The sequence below is a fragment of the Phascolarctos cinereus genome, unplaced genomic scaffold (genome assembly GCF_003287225.1).
Source record: "Phascolarctos cinereus isolate Bilbo 61053 unplaced genomic scaffold, phaCin_HiC Scaffold_5;HRSCAF=322, whole genome shotgun sequence".
In the NCBI taxonomy this organism is placed as follows: Eukaryota; Metazoa; Chordata; class Mammalia; order Diprotodontia; family Phascolarctidae; genus Phascolarctos; species Phascolarctos cinereus.
In genome coordinates, this window is record NW_027555958.1 from 451,713,108 (window position 1) to 451,733,524 (window position 20,417).

The following is a 20,417-nucleotide window of genomic DNA, read 5'->3' on the forward strand; positions in this document are numbered from 1 at the left end:
TTATTGAATTTTTGCTAGAATTCACTTATAGAAATTCACTCTAGAGTTCACCTGGTTCTGTGGGTTTTTTTTCTTTGAAAGTTTATTTCTGCCATATTTAACTTCCTTTTCTAATGCTGCATTATTTAAATAGTCTATTTCTTCTTCTGCTAATGTGGGTAGTTTATGTTTTTGTAAGCATTCAACTGGGGCTGCTAGGTGGCATAGTATATAGAGTGCCAGGCATGGAGTCAGGAAGACCTGAGTTCAATTCTGACCTCAGACACTTGGTAGCTATGTGACCCTGGGCAAGTCATTTAACCCTGTTTGCCTCAATTAATTCATCTGTAAAATGAGCTGGAGAAGGAAATGGCAAACCACTCCAGTATCTCTGTCAAGAAAACTTTTCCCAAATGACATCATGAAGAGTTGAACACAACTGAACAACAATAAGCATTCAACTATTTTCTCTAAGTTATCAGTTCTTTCAGCATATATTTGGGCAAAACCATTTCTGATAATTTCCTTTATTGCCTCTTCAATTTTATAAGTTCTTTTTCATTTTTCATACCAACAATTTAGTCTTCCCCTCCTTTTTGGTCAGGTTAGCTATTTATGTGATTTGTTTATTAGTTCTTTTGTTTCTTTTTTTTTAAATCAACCCCTACTTTTTAACAATGCAATGATCTTCTTTACTTTCAAGTATATAACTGTTTCCTTAATTTTCAAAATTTCTACATTGTTACATAGTTGAGGATATCTAACTTGTTGTTCAAGTGGGTTTTTTTTTAATTTGTATGCCCAATTCATTGATTTGCTGTTTTCTATTGTTTTGATTTTGTTTTATTGTCTCTTGATGTCTCATGAAGTCATTAGCTTCCATTTGCTCAATTCTAATTTTTAAAGACTTATTTTCTTCGGTAAGCTTTTGGTTTCTTCCATTTGGCCAATTCTACTTTATAAGGAGTTTTTCTTCATCAGTGGATTTCTGTACCTCTTTTTCTATCTGGTCAATTCTGCTTTTTAAGGAGTTCTTCTCTTCAGGGAATTTTTGTGTATCTTTTTCCATTTGGCCAATTCTGCTTTTCAAGGCATTCTTCTCCTCATTAGATTTTTGTGCCTCTTTTTCCATTTGGCCCATTCTTTTTTTTTAAGATATTTGTTACCAAGTTGGTGACTTTTTTCATGATTTTCTTATATCACTCTCGTTTGTCTTCCCAATTTTTCCTCTACTTCTCTTACTTGGTTTTAATAATTCTTTTTGAGCTCTTCCATAGCCTGGGTCCAATTCATATTTTTCTTCATGGCTTTGGACACAGGCGTTTTGACTTTGGCTTCTGAGTTTGTGTTTTGATCTTCCCTGTCGTCATAGTAACTTTCTATAGTCAGGATCTTTTCCTGTTGTTTGCTCATTTTCCAGCCTATTTCTTGACTTTTCACTCTATGCTAGAGTGGGGCTCTGCTTCCAGGATAGAGGGGGCATCATCCTAACATGAGGTTTTTTGTGCAGCTGTTTTCAGAGATAACTCTGGGGACCTGTAAGTTCTCTGTTCTTCCAAAGTGACATGATCTAGGGAGAGGTGAGTTTACTACTCTCCTGGTCTGTGAGTGACCATAAACACTTTCTTCTACCCTAGAATTGTGATCAGGGTCACCACTACTCCTTTGCTACAAGCTCTGGTGTGCTAGTGCGCCTCCTTGCCTAGGGACTGAGACCCAGAATTGTGACCACAATCCAAGTATGGCCAATGCAACAGAGTCATGCCTCCAGTACTGGCAAAGGGACCCTTGTAATCTCCTTCTAATCAGCTCTCTCACCCTCTTACCATCTTTGGGCTGAGAGGTCTAGAAACTGCTAGTAATTCAGTTGCCCCCAACTACTGGTTGGCGGGGGATTGGTCTGCACTCCACTCTCACCCTGATGCAACAGCTCTTTCCTGCCAACCTTCTAAGTTGTCTTAGGCTAGAATATTGTTTCACTCTGTCCTTTTGTGTATTCTACCACTCTAAAATTTAAGGCACTATTTAAAGGTATTTGGGGGGGGGTTGGGAGAGAGGTCAGGTGAGTCCTTGCCTCTTCTCTGCTATTTTGGCTCTGCCTTTCCCAAGTACTGCTCTAAGAAAGCATTTAGAGACAACTTTTCTCCTCAGAACCGATCCCCTAAGTTTTGGTATACTGCCTCATTACTGTCATTCTCTTTGATGAAATTTCCTGTTGTTTCTATAATTTGTTCTTTGACCCACCAGCTCTTTAGAATTGTTATTTAGTCTTTAATTACTTTTATATTCTTTCTTTCCAGCCTCTTATTGAATATAATTTGCATTACCTAATGATCAGTAAAAGAGATATTTAGTGTTTCTACTTTTCCATGTTTTGGTGATATCTTTATGCCTCAACACATGATGAATTTTTGAAAAGGTACAGCTAAAGATATATAAGTTCTTTTGCATTACTATTTAGTAATCACTAGAGATCTATTATCTCTCATTTTTCTAAAGTTCTATTCAGGCCCTTAACTCAGCTTTTGATTAGATCTGTCTATGGGTATATTAAAGTCTCCCACTATCCGGTTCTCCCCATACTCTGGTCAATTTTCCATTTACTTATTTAGATGCTATGTCATTAGGTTCATATGCTAAGTGTTAAAATTGCTTCATTATCTGTGGTTCCTCTGAGCATAATATAATTTCTCTGCCTATCTCTTTTTATCTTATCTACACTTAATCATCTGAAACCTCATCTGAAATCTGAGATCACCTAAAGCACAACAGATTTTGCTCCAAGTTCTCATCTGAACTCTATGTGAACCTTTGTGTGTTTCCAATGTGTTCTCTTGTAAACAACACCCTTTTTTCTACTCCCTCCTGCTATCCTGTTCTGTATAATGGGTGAGTTCATCCAACTCACATTCAAAGTTATTGAGTGTTAATTGTGGTTTTTCCCTCAATGCTGTTCTCTTGTACTTTTGTTTCTTCGCTCCCACCTCCCCTTTTATAAACAAGAAGCCTGTGGTAGAAGAGAGGGAATTTACCTGATAATTGTGATAAGTGAAACAGTCTGTTTCCTCTCTGTTACAGCTCTTCTCTTCTCCTTATGCTTTCCTCCGCTCTTTCTAATCCTCCTTTCGTGTTCCTCCTTCCAACATTCAAGTTTGTTTTGCTTATGACTATTCTCTTATTTAGCCTGCCCTCCAGCGAGATGGCACAGTGAATAGAGTGCAGAGCCTGGAACCAGCAAGACTGGACCCACCTCAGGCATTAGCTATGTGACATCTGAGCAAGTTAACTTCTTGCACTATCAGTTTCCTCGTTTGTAAAATGGAAATAATGATAGCACCTATCTCACAGGGTTGATGTGAGGATCAAACAATATTTGTAAAAAGCTTAGCTTGGCACACGGTTATCACTTCATAAATGCTTACTCTCCTTCCTTCCTTTCTTCTTTCTTACAGCCTCTCTATCCTTTCTTTATTCCTGTCTTCTACATGCCTTTAAATTTAATGTGTTTCATACTCAAACGTATGTTTAGGTATACCTTTGTGTGTTATCTGATTCAGAAGAGAGTGAGGTCCATGGCATTCCCATTCCCCACACTCTATCCTCCATGGATATTACTCTTTATTTTATGCACCTATATTAAACAATAGTGATTTCCTTCCCCTTCTTACTCATTTCCTTCCCATTCTAGTCCTCTGTCCTTCCTATTTTTATTTTCTTCTAAGACTGTTAAAACTGTTAGAACAAAACTACCCTCAGAACTTCTGTTATTTTAACTGTTTTCTAGGACCATTAAATATATTGGGGTTCTGAGAAGATATCTACTTCTAATCACCCTATCAATATATAAACAATTCGTGACCACATATTCCCTTTCAATTATACAAATATGGTTACTTTTCTATGCTTCATGTGATGCCTGCATTTCCATTTCCACATATATATTCAGTTGTGATCTTTTTATTAAAAATGCTTGGAAGTCCTTTGTTCTAATTTTTCCCTTGCTGGATTATATCTAATTTTTCTGGATAGGTTTTCCTTAGTTTTAATGCCCTTAGGAATATTACATTCCAAGTTCTCCTCTCCTAGATAATGGCAGCTTCTAGGTCATGACAATTATTGACAATCGTTGGCCTTCAAATTCCTTCTTTCTGGCTTCTTAAAATATCTCTTCTTTTACTTGGAAGCTCTGGATTTCAGCTATGATGAACCCTGGGAGTTTTCATTTTGGGGATTCTTTCTGAAAGGATGAATGGATTCTTTCCATTTTTACTTTGCCCTCTAGTTCTAAGAGTTCTCGGTGATTTTCATTTATAATTTTCTGAAATATGGTATCCTTACTTTTTTCTCATCACAATTTTCAGAGTCTGATAATTCTTATATTGTCTCTCCTTGACCTGTTTTCTAGATCAGTTTTTGCTGATATTTTATTTCTTAGATTTTCTTATGCTTTTCAAATTTTTGGTTTTGTTTTGATTTTTCCCATTGTATTTTTAAGATACTGCTTTCTATCTGGCCCATTCTACTTTTCACAGCATCTAGTTCTTGAATGAAGTTTTCCAGTCTGCTCTAAGGTACTGATTTTCCTTGCCATTCATTTTTCACTAGCTTTTCCATTCTGTAATTCACTCATTTCCTCTACGGACTCCTGGAATACCTACGGTCAGGGCATTTCTGAGGCTTTATCTGGACTTCTCGTAAGGTTGTTATCCTCTGATCTCTCCTTGGCGTAGGTTCCATCTGAGGCCTTTTTGCCCTGGTACAGAGGCTCAGGAGTTACTACTGTGCTGGGGCACCCAACACCGGCTGCAAGGGCTGCTGTAGCTAAATTTTATCGAGGATCTTTCTCTTATACCTTGATCAGGGCCGTTGCTGTAAGGCTGGATCCTGCCCAGAATACCCTAAGGCTGCTCTATGCTAGAGTAGGCCTCAGTTGGGGCTTAGTTGGGGCCCTGCCTCTGATTCAGTTTGCAGAAATGCAGATTTAAGGAAGGCTTGGGCCCCTGAAAGGTAAGTCATCTCCTGCAGTCATGGATGTTAAGAAAAGGCTCTGCCAAGCTGAGCTTAAGCACCACAGAACTTATGCAGCGGTGCTTTAGGGGTGGCTGCCTATCCTCCAACCTCTGTGCTTGGCTCTCAGCTTGCCACAATGGTCTATATGTCTCAGGAACTCTCCAGGACTCTGTGGATTCCTCAGTTGGGTAAGCGAGTCTAGAAGTGATTCTCTCAATGGCCCAGTATAGTGGTACATCTCTAAGCCCTGATGCCATGTTTTAAGGGGATCTGGAGTCTTCTTCATAGTAGGACATTGCCATTTTCCAATATCAAATAGGCTATCTTCAAGTACTTGGAAAGCTGATACGTAGAAGGATTAAGAAAAGGGGGATCTTAACCATTTTTTTTCTTGGACCCCTGTGGCATTCTTTCTGGTGAAAATTACAAAACCCCTTCTCAAAATAATATTAAAAAATAAATCAAGGAAATGCTAAATTTCAGCAAGGTGTTAATTATATACATGTTGTCTACTATATTAGAATGTGAGCTCCCTAAGAGATGGGACTGTTTTTTGCCTTTCTTTGCATCCCCTGAGCTTATAAGCATAGTTCCTAACACATAGCTGGTGCCTACTGACTTACTGAACTGAGTTGGTTTAAGACCAAGAGTCTTAATCAAGGTGTTCAACATGAATAAAGAATGGCTTCTTTAAACTAATCAAGTGATTAACAAGCAGGTTTTTATTTTCACCTGATTTCTTTGCAAGGCAGGTATTTTTTAAAATAGAAAAAACATTGAATATTATTTAGTAAATTAATTTTGTATAGCTCTTTTTTCATAAATATAGTCATTTTACCACTCTTAATCAGAATGTGAATATGAGGGCTTTCAAATTACTTACAGAGTGTGCTAATTTTCTCAAAGTTATCCACCAAAAACATAAGTTTCAGGAAGAAATTTTTTTTCTAAAATGCATTTTCTGCATCTATTATTATTCCTTAAAAAAAAAAAGTAACTTTTAGCTCAACTAACCTTCTAAGTACTTTGGCACAAGAAAGTCAGTGTGTTTTACACTAATACTGAATTAACCTTGCTTCTGCCTCCTACCAAAATACAATTTTCCCAAAGAGCCTTCCTTTTAATGGAATTTTTCATAACATCAATTACTATTATAAATGTTAAAATCTGTATGTAGCTCCTCTCACATTTTTCGATACAAGTGACCACCTATAAAGTACGCAGCATGCTGATAATGTATAAGGTACCGTATTCAAACTAGGGCTTTGCAGACCTGTGTTTCCCATTGGCACTAAATGAGCTCCATCACTGCAGAAACCAATACATTTCCTCCCAATATTCTGTTTGCACTTTTTAAAATGCTTCAATTACACTATTTTTCCTGATGTGGCATTGTTATGAATAATCTGCAAAGGAATAAATCTTCCCTAACATGAGTTTCAACATTTTACATATTTGGAATTAAATAAGCATCTTGGACTATATCTATTGCTTCATCCACTTGCTATGCAAAACAGAAAGATTCTAGTTATTCAATTAATTAACCATAAAGCTCTTGGGACATATAGACAGTTCTCTCTCCCGCTACATTATCTGCAGGTAGACCTCTTTGAAGCAGCTTTGTATATGATTTCCCATGCATCTTTTCAAATATAACATTAACTATGTATATAGCACCAAATACTTCTCAAATGTGGCTTTTACACTTATCAATTCTGAAAGCAAGTTTATATGGCTGCAAATGTATGGATTTTAAAGAAAAGCTTGGTCTTGAAAATTTGAGAAAATTACATGTTTTTTAAATTATCTTGTCTTGCCAAAACATCCCGCATGTACACTTCCAAAATGCCACTTCAATTCACTAGGTTTTGTGCTATTGCATGAAACACACTTTCCCCCATTGTAGCAAATGTAGCGGTTTTTCTTCTCCATTTAAATAATACCTGAAAATGTTAACGACATAGTGGATTATATTTCTGTATATGGTCTTTTTACTTTGTATTTGTATATTTCTGCTACTTAAACTGCCTCTGTTTCCTTTGCTTTTATTAGATTTCACTATCTCCTTTAAACTGGTAATGTATTTATCTATCACAAAGGATATCATTTCACTCTTTAAAACAGACATGTTTAGAACAATTAAATTTGAATTTGATTGAATCTCAATTTTAAAAATTTTAAACAATTATTTTTCTTGTTATTTCATTTTTAAGTTGTAGTTTGAGGTATAACTAGCTAGTTACACTGCATATTCATTTATATACAGTTACATCAATTTAGCAAAATAAATGATACTCAGAAATAAACATTATGCTACTTTTAAAACTTCCACGCAAAGACTGTTTAGCTTCCAATTTACTCGTTTCAACTTCAAAGCATAAACAGAGCAATGACACAACTACTTTGGGTCGTGGGTGGAAGCCGACTAATTCTGACAATGTGTATACCGTGCCTGTATTCAGACCTGATATACAACAATTTAAACTTGATCTCATTTGTGCACATTAAATACTAGCTGAACTAGATTCAAGCTCAGTCAGAGGGAATTCACTGGGCTTCTCTTCCTTCTGCTTACATTGATGTGCACTTGGTTTTCATTCAAAAAAGGTAGAGGTGGAACAGCTATCTTCAAATATATCAGTAATTTTGGCAATTGCTTAGCAACCTAACCCAGTTTGGAAAATTCATTAAGTGGAGGTGGTAATGCAGGGCCACGGTTTGGCAAGGCACGAACTCCTCTTGGGCAAGGGATTTTAAGAGCAGAGTTCAGGATGACAATGATAGACCACTGAGCCCAGTGAATGTACATCCCAGCACTAAACATCTGTGATAGTGTGAGCCCTGGGCAGAAGGTCAAGAGTTTCCAAGGCAAGGCCCCAAGTCAGAACTGAACCAAATAAACTAAAGAAATTTTTCCTGTGGCTACAGGAATCATGAATCATGGAGGTAGGTTTTTTGGGTTCCAGTACTTTTGCTTTTCCCTAAAATAAGCCCAAAGTTAATCAAATTCATAGAAAAAGAGGAAAATCAATTCTTCCCAAAAAAATATCACAGTAATAGCTCCACAATAATCAAAGTTAAGGGAGCGAAGCACTGTAGCAAGAACTTAGGTAGCTTTATCCACATTTTACACCATATACCACCACAGAGTCCAAATGGAGGTGAGATCAAAACATCAAAAATCACATCATAAAAAATGTAAAGGCCAACAGAAAGGAGTAACTTCAGATCTATGCTTTTAGGAAAAATATTTAGCCAAAGCAAGGAAGAAAGTTAACCACAAAAGATGATAAAATAAAAAATTTCAATTATATAAAATTTGTAAAATGTTGCATGAATAAATCAATAAATACTTAAGCAGGCAACTATAAAAAAAATTTCGCATGAAATATTTCTAATAAAAGTCTGATATCCAAGATATATCTGGAACTGATAAATATATATGATTGGCCATTCTTTAAGAGATAAGTCATCAAAAGATATGAACAAACAATTCTTGAAAGAAATCCTAGTGATCAACAACCATATTAAAAATGCTCCCGATCACAAAAAGAAATACAAATTAAAACAATTCTGAGGTTCCACCTCACAGAGATCAGGTTGGCAAATATGACAAAAGGTGAAAATGGTAAAGGTTAGTGCAAAGACAGATACGCAAACTCACAATGACAAGAGTTGTAAATTATTCTAAACGTATTAGAAAACCACTTTAAATTGTGGAATTGAAGTCATTACAACTGTTAATGACCTTTTGGCCAGGGATCGCACCACTAAAAATATAATCCGGAAGGTTAATGTAAAAAAGGTCCTATGTATGTCGAAGTCAGTCAGCAAGCAGTTGCTAAGTGCTTACTATGTGCCAGGCACTGAACTGAGCACTGGCAATACAAAGAAAAGCAAAAGCCCAGTATCTGGCCTCAAGGAGTCACAGGCTAGCGGGGCAGATGACATGCAGACAACTGTGTAAAAACAAGACACGCGCAGAGCAGAAAGAAGGAGCGCACAAACGGCAGGCAAAGGGGAGGCAGGGACTGGAAAAGGACCTCTTGAAAAAAGTGGATGCTAAGGCGAGTCTTGGAGACAGGAAACCCAGAAGGCAGAGGCAAGGGTAGAGAGCATCCCAAGTCAAGGGGACAGCCAATGAAAACGCGAAGAACTGGCAAATGGAATGTCACACACAAGGCACAACAAGCAAGCTAGGACAGCTGGATCCTAAGGTCACAGAGGGGGAGTCTAACAAGGCAAAAAAGGTAGAAAAATCACTTTACCAGGTGAGCACAGGGAGCAATCTGAGGGAGAGAGATTAATCAGAAGACAACTGAAATCGTCAAGGTGAGAGGAGCCTAAACCAGGCTGGGGGCTGTGTGAGGTAAAAGAAAGAGAAGTATTCAAAAGATATGAAAGTAGAATGGACAACGTTGGGTAACTGATTAGACATATGGAGTGAACGCCCAAGGAAGACAGTGATAAGAAGAAAGTCCCTGTTTATGGCAGTACTTTTTAGGGGCAGCTAGGTGGTGCAGTGGATAGAGTACCAGCCCTGAAGTCAAGAAGACCTGAGTTCAAATCCAGCCTCAGACCAAACACTTGACACTTATGACCCTGGGCAAGTCGCTTAACCCCAATTGCCTTTAAAAAACACACACACACACACACATACTTAAAAAAAAAATAGCCGTACTTTTTGTAACAGCAAAGAATTAGAAATCAAATTAGATGCCCTATGATTGGGGAACAAATTGTAGTATATAAATGGAATGGAATATTGCTATGCCATAAGAAATGATAAATATGATGAATACAGAGAACTATGGAGAGATCTATAAGAACTGGTGCAAAGTGAAGTAAACAGAACTAAGAAAATAATATACACAATGACTACAGCAGAGCAAATGGAAATAAAACTGCAAAATAGGAAAATTTTGCAAAATTACAAAGAACAAGCTTGGCCCAAAGAAGAAATATGAAAAGAAACCTTCATTCCACCTCCTTGCAGAGTTGGTAAGTCTAAAGTACAACGCATTAGTTTTCAATGTATTGATCAGTTTTTTTTTCCCCTTTAAAAATATTATGTTTTATATGTGATGGTTCTCTGGGAGAGCAGAGGGTTAAGGATACTGGAAGAATTTGTAGTCATATGAGAGAAAAAAAAAGATATCAATACTATTTTTAAAAAAGAATACTGGTAAAAAAAATAAATTTTTTAAAAAAGAATACTGGTAACTTTGGAGAAGGCTATTTCAGTTGGATAATTAGGTCAGAAAGCAGAGGGTTAAAAAGAAAGTGAGCGATTAAGTGGAGGCACCTAGTACAGACATTTTTCTCAGGATTTTCATCCTAGAAAGGGATGACTGATAATTAACAGGGATAGCAGAATAAAAGTAGGGTTTTTAAAGGATGGGGCAACATGGTGTGCTTCTAAGATGGAGGGTATGACCACCTCTCTGTGTAAGCGAAGGTAGAGTGCAGGTTATAGGAATTGAATAGACTGAGAAACCAGAAGTTAGGATATTTGCAAAAATCTCAATATGTATGCTGAAGACCCCTGAGGGAAAGAGTCAGATTGTGAGCTAAACAACCCCACTGAGGAAGAAAGAATGTCTTCTGGGGATGACGAGACAATGGCCACCAGGTTCTAGGTTGAGTGATAAATCTGGATAACACGAAGCTCAAAGGAGAAATGTTGCTAAGTTAGTTTAGAAGTAACAATGGTTAGGAAGGATTAGTCTGACAATTCTACTATAGAAAATGACCCCACGCTAATTCCAACAAATAGAACACAGACTTCAAGGAGCATCTTAGAAAAAACAAATCTCATCTATTCCAACTGTTCTCTTAAGAACAGCAGTGGCCTCACAAAAAGGCTTTATTCTGCAGTTATGTAAAGGATCACTGAAGTGAGTGGTCTGAACCACATACTTTTAAGTGTTTTGAAAGAAAATGGAAAAAAAAAATCACAAAAACTGTTTAGCACCATTGTATCAATCCTGGCATTCGGCTGTCTGGGACTCTGGTCCTGTCTAGTAATGAAAAGTCAGACTAGAATGATGTGGAAAGCAACTCACTCCCTGAGGCAAAGAGCATCCAAAATGGCGAATGACATAAAAATAGCTCTCCTCCACCCCCTACTACCACTCACTAAATCCTGACTGTAGAAAAGGCCATACCAACGGTGCAGCTATCTTCCAGGACCACATCTACATTGCGGTCTCTGTACTCCACCCTGAAGTCCAGCATCCTTGGCTGCCTCTCCACGATCTGTCTGGATGGCACTACTGGTCGAAATGCTGAAGAAGAAGGTGCTGAAGCAGAGGCTGAAGAATGACTGGCTGGTCCGTATGCTGGTCCTTGTCCAGTCTCCCCTCCATATTCACTGAAAGAAAAACATAAAGATCAGTGTCAATCAACATACAGAGTTTAACATCAACGTCCCAGGCACTCTCCTGACGCAAAGCACTTTACATAAATACTCTCATTTCTTGAAGACTGATTCATTCAGAGTGAATGTATCAAGCACCATTTATGTGACAGTCTCTGGGCAAGGCACTAAGGAGAAAGCTACAATAATGAAACAACCCCTGCATTCAAAGAACTTTTCAAAGAGTTTTCTGGGGGGAAAAAAAAACCAAGAGACATTGAAAAAATCAATATGAAATAAACATAAAGTATCCAAATAACTTTTAGTGGAGAGGGAAGTAAGGCAGGATCAGGAAAGGGCTTTGAGGGAACTCAGGGATTCTAAAAAGCAGAGGCAAGGAAGAGTTACAAAGGCATGGAGACGAAAGATGGAAAGCTGCATATGGCGAACAGCAAGCATGTGCATCTGCAATGCAGAGTGTATGAAGAGGATCCGTATGCTGTAGAAAGGGCGGCAAGCATTTTAAATGACAACTGGGAGGTTATACTTGAGGTAAGATGGAGGAGGGAGTCACTGGTGTCAACTGAGTAAGGGAGTTTACGTGGTCAGATCTGCACTTAAACCATCACTTAGACAGCAACGCAGAGGATGGGATAGATCAAGGAAAGGCTAGAGGACAGGAGGCCACTACAATAACTCAGGCAAGGGATGCTGGGGGCCTGAACTACAGTGGTAGCTTTCTGAGGTGACAGATAGACAAGGCAAGATCAAGATGTGGCAACTGACTGTCTGTGTAGAATGAGGCAGAGTGAGGTGCTGAGAATGATGTCACGAGTTATAAACCTGGGAGACTAGAAGAATGGTGGTGTCTTTGACAGTAATGGTGAAAATATGAAAATGGGAAGGGGTTAGGATGGGGGGAGGGGAGAAGAATATGAATTCTCTTTTTGACATGTTGAGTTTGAAATCAAATGTTTCCCAAACATTCAGTCCTACGTCCAATGGGCAGTTGGTGTCATGAGACTGAAACTCATAGGAGAGATTGGGGCAGGACACACAGATCTGGGAATCAACTAGAAACCGATGATTATTAAACCAATGAGGTCACCAAGTAAAAAAGTGCAGAGACAGAGAGAGAACAAAATTCACGATATAGCCTCGAAGAAGACTCACATTTTGGGGGCAAAATATGGATGATAGGAAAAAGACCCACATGTACAAAAATATTCATAGCAGCTCTTTTTGTGGTGGCAAAGAACTGGAAATTGAGGGGATGGCATCAACTGGGGAATGGCTGAGCAAGTCATGGTATGAATGTAATGGAATACTACTGTGCTACAAGAAATGATGAGCAAGCAGACTTCAGAAAAACCTGGAAAGACTTATATGAACTGATTCTGAGTGAAGCAACCAGAACCAGGAGAACATTGTTCACAGTAACAGCAACACTGTGTGATGACTGACTTTGAGAGATTTGGCTCTTCTCAGCAATGCAAGGATCTAAGACAACTCCAAAAGACTCATGATGGAAAATGCTATCCACAAGCAAAGAAAGAACTATGGAGTTTGAATACAGATCGAAGCATACTACGTGATTTTGTTTGTTTGTTTTTTTGTTTTGTTTTCTTTCTTCTTTCTCATGGTTCCTCCCATTTGTTCTAATTCTTCTCTACAACATGACTAATGTGAAAATACCTTTAATAAAAATGTATATGTGCAGCCTAAATCAGACTGCATATCATCTTGGGGAGGGAGAAGAGAGGGAGGGGGAGAAAATTTAAAACTCAAAATCTTATGGAAGTGACTGTTGAAAACTAAAAATAAATTAATTAATTTAAAAATTTTTTTGAAAAAGATAGGGATGATAAGCCAACAAAAAAGATTTCATAAATTAAAAAGGTAATATTCCAGAGGCAGGAAGACCTATTAAGTGGCAACTGAATTAATCCAGGCAAGAAATGATGAGGGCCTACTGTGGGCCCAAAAATGTCCAATCTGTGATAAAAGCAACTGAGGCAGAGCTCCAAGCCAATAACCATTTATTAGAGAACTGGCCCCCTGAAGTGAATAGCACCTCATATCTTCCTCATGACAGGCCTTGCTTTTATAGTGTTTGGCAAGATGGTACAGATGATGTAAAATACAGTATTTCATTGGTTGACAGACCTATACCTTGACACCCCCAACCCCATCCCACCCCCGAGGGCCAGTATATAAGGCTGATGGTCACAGCATGGGCAAGGCAAGGGTAACCCACTGGCCAAGTGCTCGTGGCACTTTCCCCATATTGGGTAATAGGGAGGTATGATAAAGGACAGAAGGACAAAAAGAAGCTGGGGGACTTTCCACGTCATTACGATATCTGAGCCCCACAGGGATTGGTCACTTACTCATCAAGAAAAAAGGGTGGAGGTCCTCTAGTTAGCTTCCTGTGGTTAAGCAAGTAAACTTACAACCCCTAGGTCAAAGCTCTGGGGCCTAAGATAAGACCAGAACTTTAAACTACAGGTCAGTTGAATATATGTTAATAGACAAGTATCACAGAAATACTCACTATGGAATAATAAATAATTAACTCCCTATGGAATCACACTAACCTGAGTAATACAGATTACAATAAAATAGGGATGAAATTAATCATCTGATACACTACACCAGAGTAGTGGTTATGTCAGTGTACAGGAGTGACAGATGTTGTTAAGGCAGATTCCACAAGATTCGGCAACTGACTGAATATGGAAGAGAGGAGAGAACTGAGGATAATACAGAGATGGTGAACCTGGATAACTAAAGGAATGATGATGACCCTCAATGGAAATAAAGAAGAGGGACAGGATATTTGGGAGGAAGTTCTATTTTGGACATGTGGAGTTTGAGATAAATTTATAAGATCAAAGTGGAGATATATATATATATGTATACATGGGGCAGCTAGTGATATATGACTCGAGCTCCAAAAGACTACCTACATATGCAGATCTGATAACTCTCCCCACAGATATCCATCACTGAACCTATGGAGGTTGACAAGATCATAGTGGCTATAGAGAAGAAAAGAAGGCCCAATAGAAAGCCCTGATGTATATCCACATAAAGAAGGGTGGGAAACTGATGATGACAATCTATCAAAGGCAATTTAGGAGGAAGAGTCAGAGATGGGAGGACAAACAGGAAAGGGCAGTGTCATGAAAGCCCAGAAAGCAGAGACTATCCAAAAGGAGGGGTAGTCAAGAGAGTTAAAAGCTTCCTCAAGATCAAGAAGAATGAGGACTAAAAAAAGGTGCTGGATTTAACAAGGTCTACCTCCCATGGGCTAAGATACCTTCCAGCTCTAACATTATATGTCAGGAACTCTGTGAACCAGAGTCACATGTACAGAATCTCAGAGCTGGAAGGGCCTCAGAACCACACAGTCCCTCCCACCCAGACCTGCATTTTGATTCCCCAGAAGCCTCCACTGTACTCAACTAGTAAACCCCCCTACTCAATCAGCTCCTGGGCTTCCTCCTACCATTGGAGTCCAATACAAATTTTTCTGTTTATCACTCAAATCTTTCACAACCTAGCCCATTCTACCTTTCCAGCAGTATTTCCCCACACTCTCTGCCACAAATGCCACCGTTCAGCCAAATGTGCTGCCTTGCCATTCTTCCCAGAAGATGTTCCATATTCAGTTTCCATATCTACAATGATTGTTTTTCATGACTGGAATACTTTCCCTACTTATATCAGCCTTCTAAAAGCCCTGGTTTCCTTCTGGACTCAACTCAAGCATCATCTTCTGCATAATGTCTTTCCTAATCTCTCTAGTTCTTAATGCATCCCCCCTCCAAGACTGCCTTGGATGTATACTGTATATACTCAGATGGTATATTTACCTGTTAGAAAGAATGTTAAGCCAATTAGCATTTATCAAGTGCCTGTATGTTTTACATGACTGCACATGAATAACTTATATCAGATTGCCTGCCGTCTCAGTGAGGGCGGAGAGTAGGATAGTATTAAGAACTCTGAATGAAAAAGGGTTTCTATACAAGCTGGGACTTCAGCAGACTCTTGAAGGAAGTCAGTGAAACTAGGAGGTGGAGATAAGACAGAGCATTTCAGGTATGGGAGACCTCCAATGGAAAAAAAGCCCTGAGAGTTGGCCAAGGGAGTGTCCTATGGGAAGAACAAGAAAGAAGCCAGCGTCACTGGATCACAGAGTGCGAGGATGGGAGTGAGGTGGAACACTGCAGGTGCAGCAGGTTATTAAGGGTTTTAACAGGAGGCCGAGGGCCTTCTAGGGTAGGGACTGTGTCACTTTTGTCACTGTCTCTTCAGTGTTTAGCACAGTGACCGGCATACAGCAAGAACTAAAGATAAAGGCCTCACTGATTGGTAGTGACTTTTCTAGCTCAAATACTCAATGTTATAGGATTCTAGATCTATGCTGAAGGAAAGATAATAGTATTTCATATCTATAAGAGTTTTTCACATCTTCTCAGATGCCCCTAACCCCTAATAAAATAAAGGTACTACAAAAGAATTTTCTAAACCAGTATCAGGGCAGCTGGTACATTTGGCAACTGTGGAGAGAAAAAGAGAAGGCATTTTCTAATGATATTTAAAAGTATGGATGGAATTGCTAGTGCCAAATTAAGACAAAATTAATACCAAAAGTTTTCTACTTTACACTTCTGAAGCAAGCACTTATTAAAAAGAAAATGTAAAAAGAAAACCCCACATCATAATCTGTAAGGTACATAGCAATGACCAAAATAAGGACAATGACAAGTGCATTACCTGTAATGATTCAAAATGTAGGAAATGCTTTCCTTATAACAGCCTTCTACATTAGGCAGAACAAGAATGATTGCTCTTATTTGACAGATGAGAAAGCTAAGGCTCAAACAGATCATCAAAGCAGATTCAGACACAGGATTCCACACTCCCTGCCCCTCACCACCAAAGCTCAGCACATAGAGCTGAGCAGTCATAACCAGGCTTCTGTGCAGAGCTTTCTGTTTACAGAGTTTTTCGTTTCATGTAATCAAAGTTACTGATTTTATCTTTGGTAATTGCTACATGATCTCATCTGACTAGTGTGGAAGAGGGACATAAGCACCTACTATGGGTGAGGCACTACGCTAAGCACCTTACAGATGTTATCTAATTTGATCCTCACAACAATACTGACATGTAGATGATATTATTATCCCTATTTTACAGCTGAGGAAACTAAGTCAAATAGGGTTAAGTGACTTGCTCAGTTACACAGCTAGTAAGTGTTTGAGGCCAGATCTGAACTGAAGAAAACGAGTCTTCCTGATTCTCATCACAGCACTGAATGGTGTCACCCTCCTTAAATTATCTAATATTTAATTGGCACATACTGCTCCTTCCCCTCATAGAGACTGTTTCCTTCTCTAACTTTGTTTCTACAGTTCCCAGTACCATGTCCAGCGCACAGAAAGAATTAATGAATGTCTGCTGTCTAAGTGACCTCTCTTTTTACAGGTAAGAAAACTACGCCCAAGAGGAGATACTGACCCAGGTCACATAGCAAGCTGAGGGCAGAGTGAGAATTTGGCTCCTCTGACCTCTAGTCTAATTCCCCTTATCAAACTACACCATCCTGCCTACTTCACTGGGACTTGTTTTCCTCATTTATTAAATGAGGAGGCAGGACTTCATTATTCATTCTGGTCCTAGATGCTGTAAGTAACTTTGTACTTCAAGTTCTCCACCTGTAAAACGGCCATACTAATCACTGGTCTTACTGATTTTATAATGTCAAGATGATAAAAATGCCGTGGAAAAAGAAAATTACTATACAGGATGAGTCACTTGCTTGGTTTTTGGAGGGATGCTAAGGTTAAGCATAATGGGGATGGTTTTGGTTTTGTTTTTTTTCTTAATGCACAAGTTAAAAATGAACACTAATTTCTGCCTATGAGATTTGAGCTTCTCCTATCTCTGATATTTAGAATTCACACAATAAGAGAGACTGTAAAGGCCCAGGTTATTGCTTCTCCATTCAATCTAAAAAAATAATAGCACCAAAAAGATCTTTTCAGTTGTCTCTTTTGGCTACGATTTATGTCTTTCTGTACCAAAATAAAGGACATGGTTACCATGATAAGAGTGGTTCTTCCACTGACCTTTGGGGAACCCTAGAGTGGTAGTAACCTGTAGGCAAAGGAATAAAAACTCATATTCCTAGAGTATTTTATAATATAGAAAACAGTCTTTCCAATAACCCTATAGATGAGTGCAAGTAGCAATGCAGAGCAGAAACAGTGCAGCACATAGAACCTAGGAAGACCTGGGTTCAAATCCTATTTCTGAAAATTCTCCCCTAGGTGGAACAGGGGCAGTTCTCAATATCTCTTAGACTTTTGTTTCTTCATCTGTAAACTTGGGACATTAATCCCTTTAGTACCTACTTCAGAGAGTTGTTGTGAGCTTCATTTGAGAAAACATAGGTACATCAAATACACAAACTAAGACAATACCAAATAGATAACTTAATAATGAAATATCATAGAAGCAAATATGACTAGCTACAAAGGAACTAACAAGGGTGAAAAAATATCCTGGTCTCAATAGATTTATAGGAGAATTTCACCAAACTTTTAAGGAAAAATTAATAATACTACACAAATTATTCTCAAAAATTGAGAAAGAAAGCATTCTATAATACTCCTTTTATAAGACAAATAGAATCCTAATAACTAATGCAAAAGAAGATATAGCAAAGAACTTGAGACCCACATCATTAACGAATAGTGAATAAAAAGCTTTAAATAAAATTCCAAACAGACTACAGCAATTTATCTAAACAACAATTCATAATGACCAGGCTGAATTAATACCAGGGATACAAAAATGGTTCAACATTAGAAGAACAATTAACATGGATCTGTCAATAATTACTATTATTTTCCCTATTTTGCAGATGAGAAAACTGAGGCCCCAAAATATGAAAGAATTTGCCCACACTCATACAACTTGTAAGTGCTGGGGCTCAGACTCAAACTCAGGGTGTCTACCTCAAAACCAGCGTTCTTTCTAACTGCATGCACCCATTGTCACCAAGAACGAGGCCCAAACAAGGGGCTGCTAGGTGGCGCAGTGGATAGAGCTCTGGCCTTGGGAGTCAGAAGGACCTGAGTTCAAATATGACCTCAGACACTCAACACTTACCAGCTGTGTGACCCTGGGCAAGTCACTTAACCCCAATTGCCTCACCAAAAACAAAACAAACAAAAAAACAAACAAACAAGGTCCAAACAGTACTGCTGACATCTTTGTTCTCCAATGACGCTTTTTCCTGATAGTAAGACTCCATAACTTAATAGCTTTATTAAAATTCTGGGTTTCTTTTCATGCCAATGGTATGCGTTGACTAATGGAGCCTATTATTATATGCATAGAGACATATCTTCATAAAAAATCAAACACATAAATAAGAAGCATCCTTCTTCCTGCCTGTATATGCCATTCCTTGCATTTTCTTCCCACTCAGGACAAAAAACTTAAAGCACTAAGCTTTTCTGATGGTACAAAAGCGCCTCTCTAACTTGCCTCCAGTCAGCAGACTCATGAGAAGAATTTTCAGCTATGTCAAATCCACAGTGATTTCAGGGCTCCAAAACACAGAATGAATCTGTTTAGCTTGGGGGTGGGGATGGAGGTGGGGGGCACAAAAGAACAACATTCCTGAAAAACAACTGACTTGGGGCTGGTGTGGGGCTGAACAAATAACTTGTTCATTTAATAAAAACAGAAACAAGCGATTGTTTGGTTAAAGTCAAGTCCAAAATATCAGAATAAAGCTCATACCATGATAATGAACAAAGCAATACCATCTTCTGACCCAAGACTGTGGAGAAAGTTCAGCTCTCAAGGAAAATGGGCTTTGTTGTGAAATTCATTGAACAAAATTACATTGTCTAAAACAGGCAAGATGGCTCTTCTTTCTCAGCAGCCTGGGCACTAAGAAGACCGGACAGGGATTAGAAGACATTTCTCTCCAGGACTGACTCAGCAGACAGCAGCCAAACACACAAGGATTTCGTGCAGCACAGATTCTAACATGAGAAGTGCCAATAACATTTATGCTGGAACTCTGTCAGACTGGAACCATATTTAGCAGTCTTTTTAAATTTAACTTTTTAAGTGGAGGGGGCAAAACTAATTCTGAAACTAATTCTGTTTGCTTTTGAAACAAGGCCTTCATGAGAATTAAATCCTTTTTGAACCAAATAAAAATGCTGGTGCTGAACCTGTACAAATAGAATCCTAATAACTAATGCAAAAGAAGATAAAGCAAAGACCTTGAGACCCACATCATTAACGAATAGTGAATAAAAAGCTTTAAATAAAATTCCAAACAGACTACAGCAATTTATCTAAACAACAATTCATAATGACCAGGCTGAATTAATACCAGGGATACAAAAATGGTTCAACATTAGAAGAACAATTAACATGGATCTGTCAACAATTACTATTATTTTCCCTATTTTACAGATGAGAAATACCATCTGACCATAGGGAGAGGGGAAGGCCAGAAGGACCTGGATCTGTTGACCACTTAATTCTCATTACAGAGGTGGGCTGCAAGGTACAAAACAACACTTCGCTCCCCTCCCCTCATAAATCTGCTTTATCTCCATAGGGTACCAAACATTTTTGAAAGCCTGGTGAGTTTGAGGATGTTTTAGCACTTTCCTGCTTGTCCAAAACAAGCTAATTCTTACGGGGGTGTTTCTGTTTGCCTCTTCTGCACTTAGCAGCAGAAGCTTGAGTGACTTCAAAATCCTAAAACTCAAAAACCTTAAGAAAAAGTAGAAAGGAGAGGTCAGTCAGGAAGGTACTCATTAGTAAATAACTCCTAGAAGTGGGGGTGGTTCCTCTTGAAGGAAAGAAGAGGATGAATGCCTTCTCTGACTTAAGTTAAGACTTCAGGCTTAGTAGTTAACTCCAGTTCCCAAGGCTTTCTCTTCCCAGTGGCACTGAAGTCACTTCATCTTCTCCAGCCTCTCCAGATCTTAATACACCGCAGGACTCTCAATCTAAATTG

General features: G+C 38.5%; 1 protein-coding gene across 2 annotated transcripts in view; it reads right to left on the reverse strand.

Annotated features, from left to right (window-relative positions):
- FAF1 (Fas associated factor 1) overlaps positions 1–20,417 on the reverse strand; it is a 415,784-nt gene that overhangs the window by 295,106 nt on the left and 100,261 nt on the right. For both annotated transcript variants that reach the window (XM_020987731.2, XM_020987730.2), the window contains exon 4: positions 11,157–11,362. In XM_020987731.2, coding sequence (XP_020843390.1) covers positions 11,157–11,362 — 206 coding nt within the window. The remainder of the gene's footprint in view (positions 1–11,156; positions 11,363–20,417) is intronic.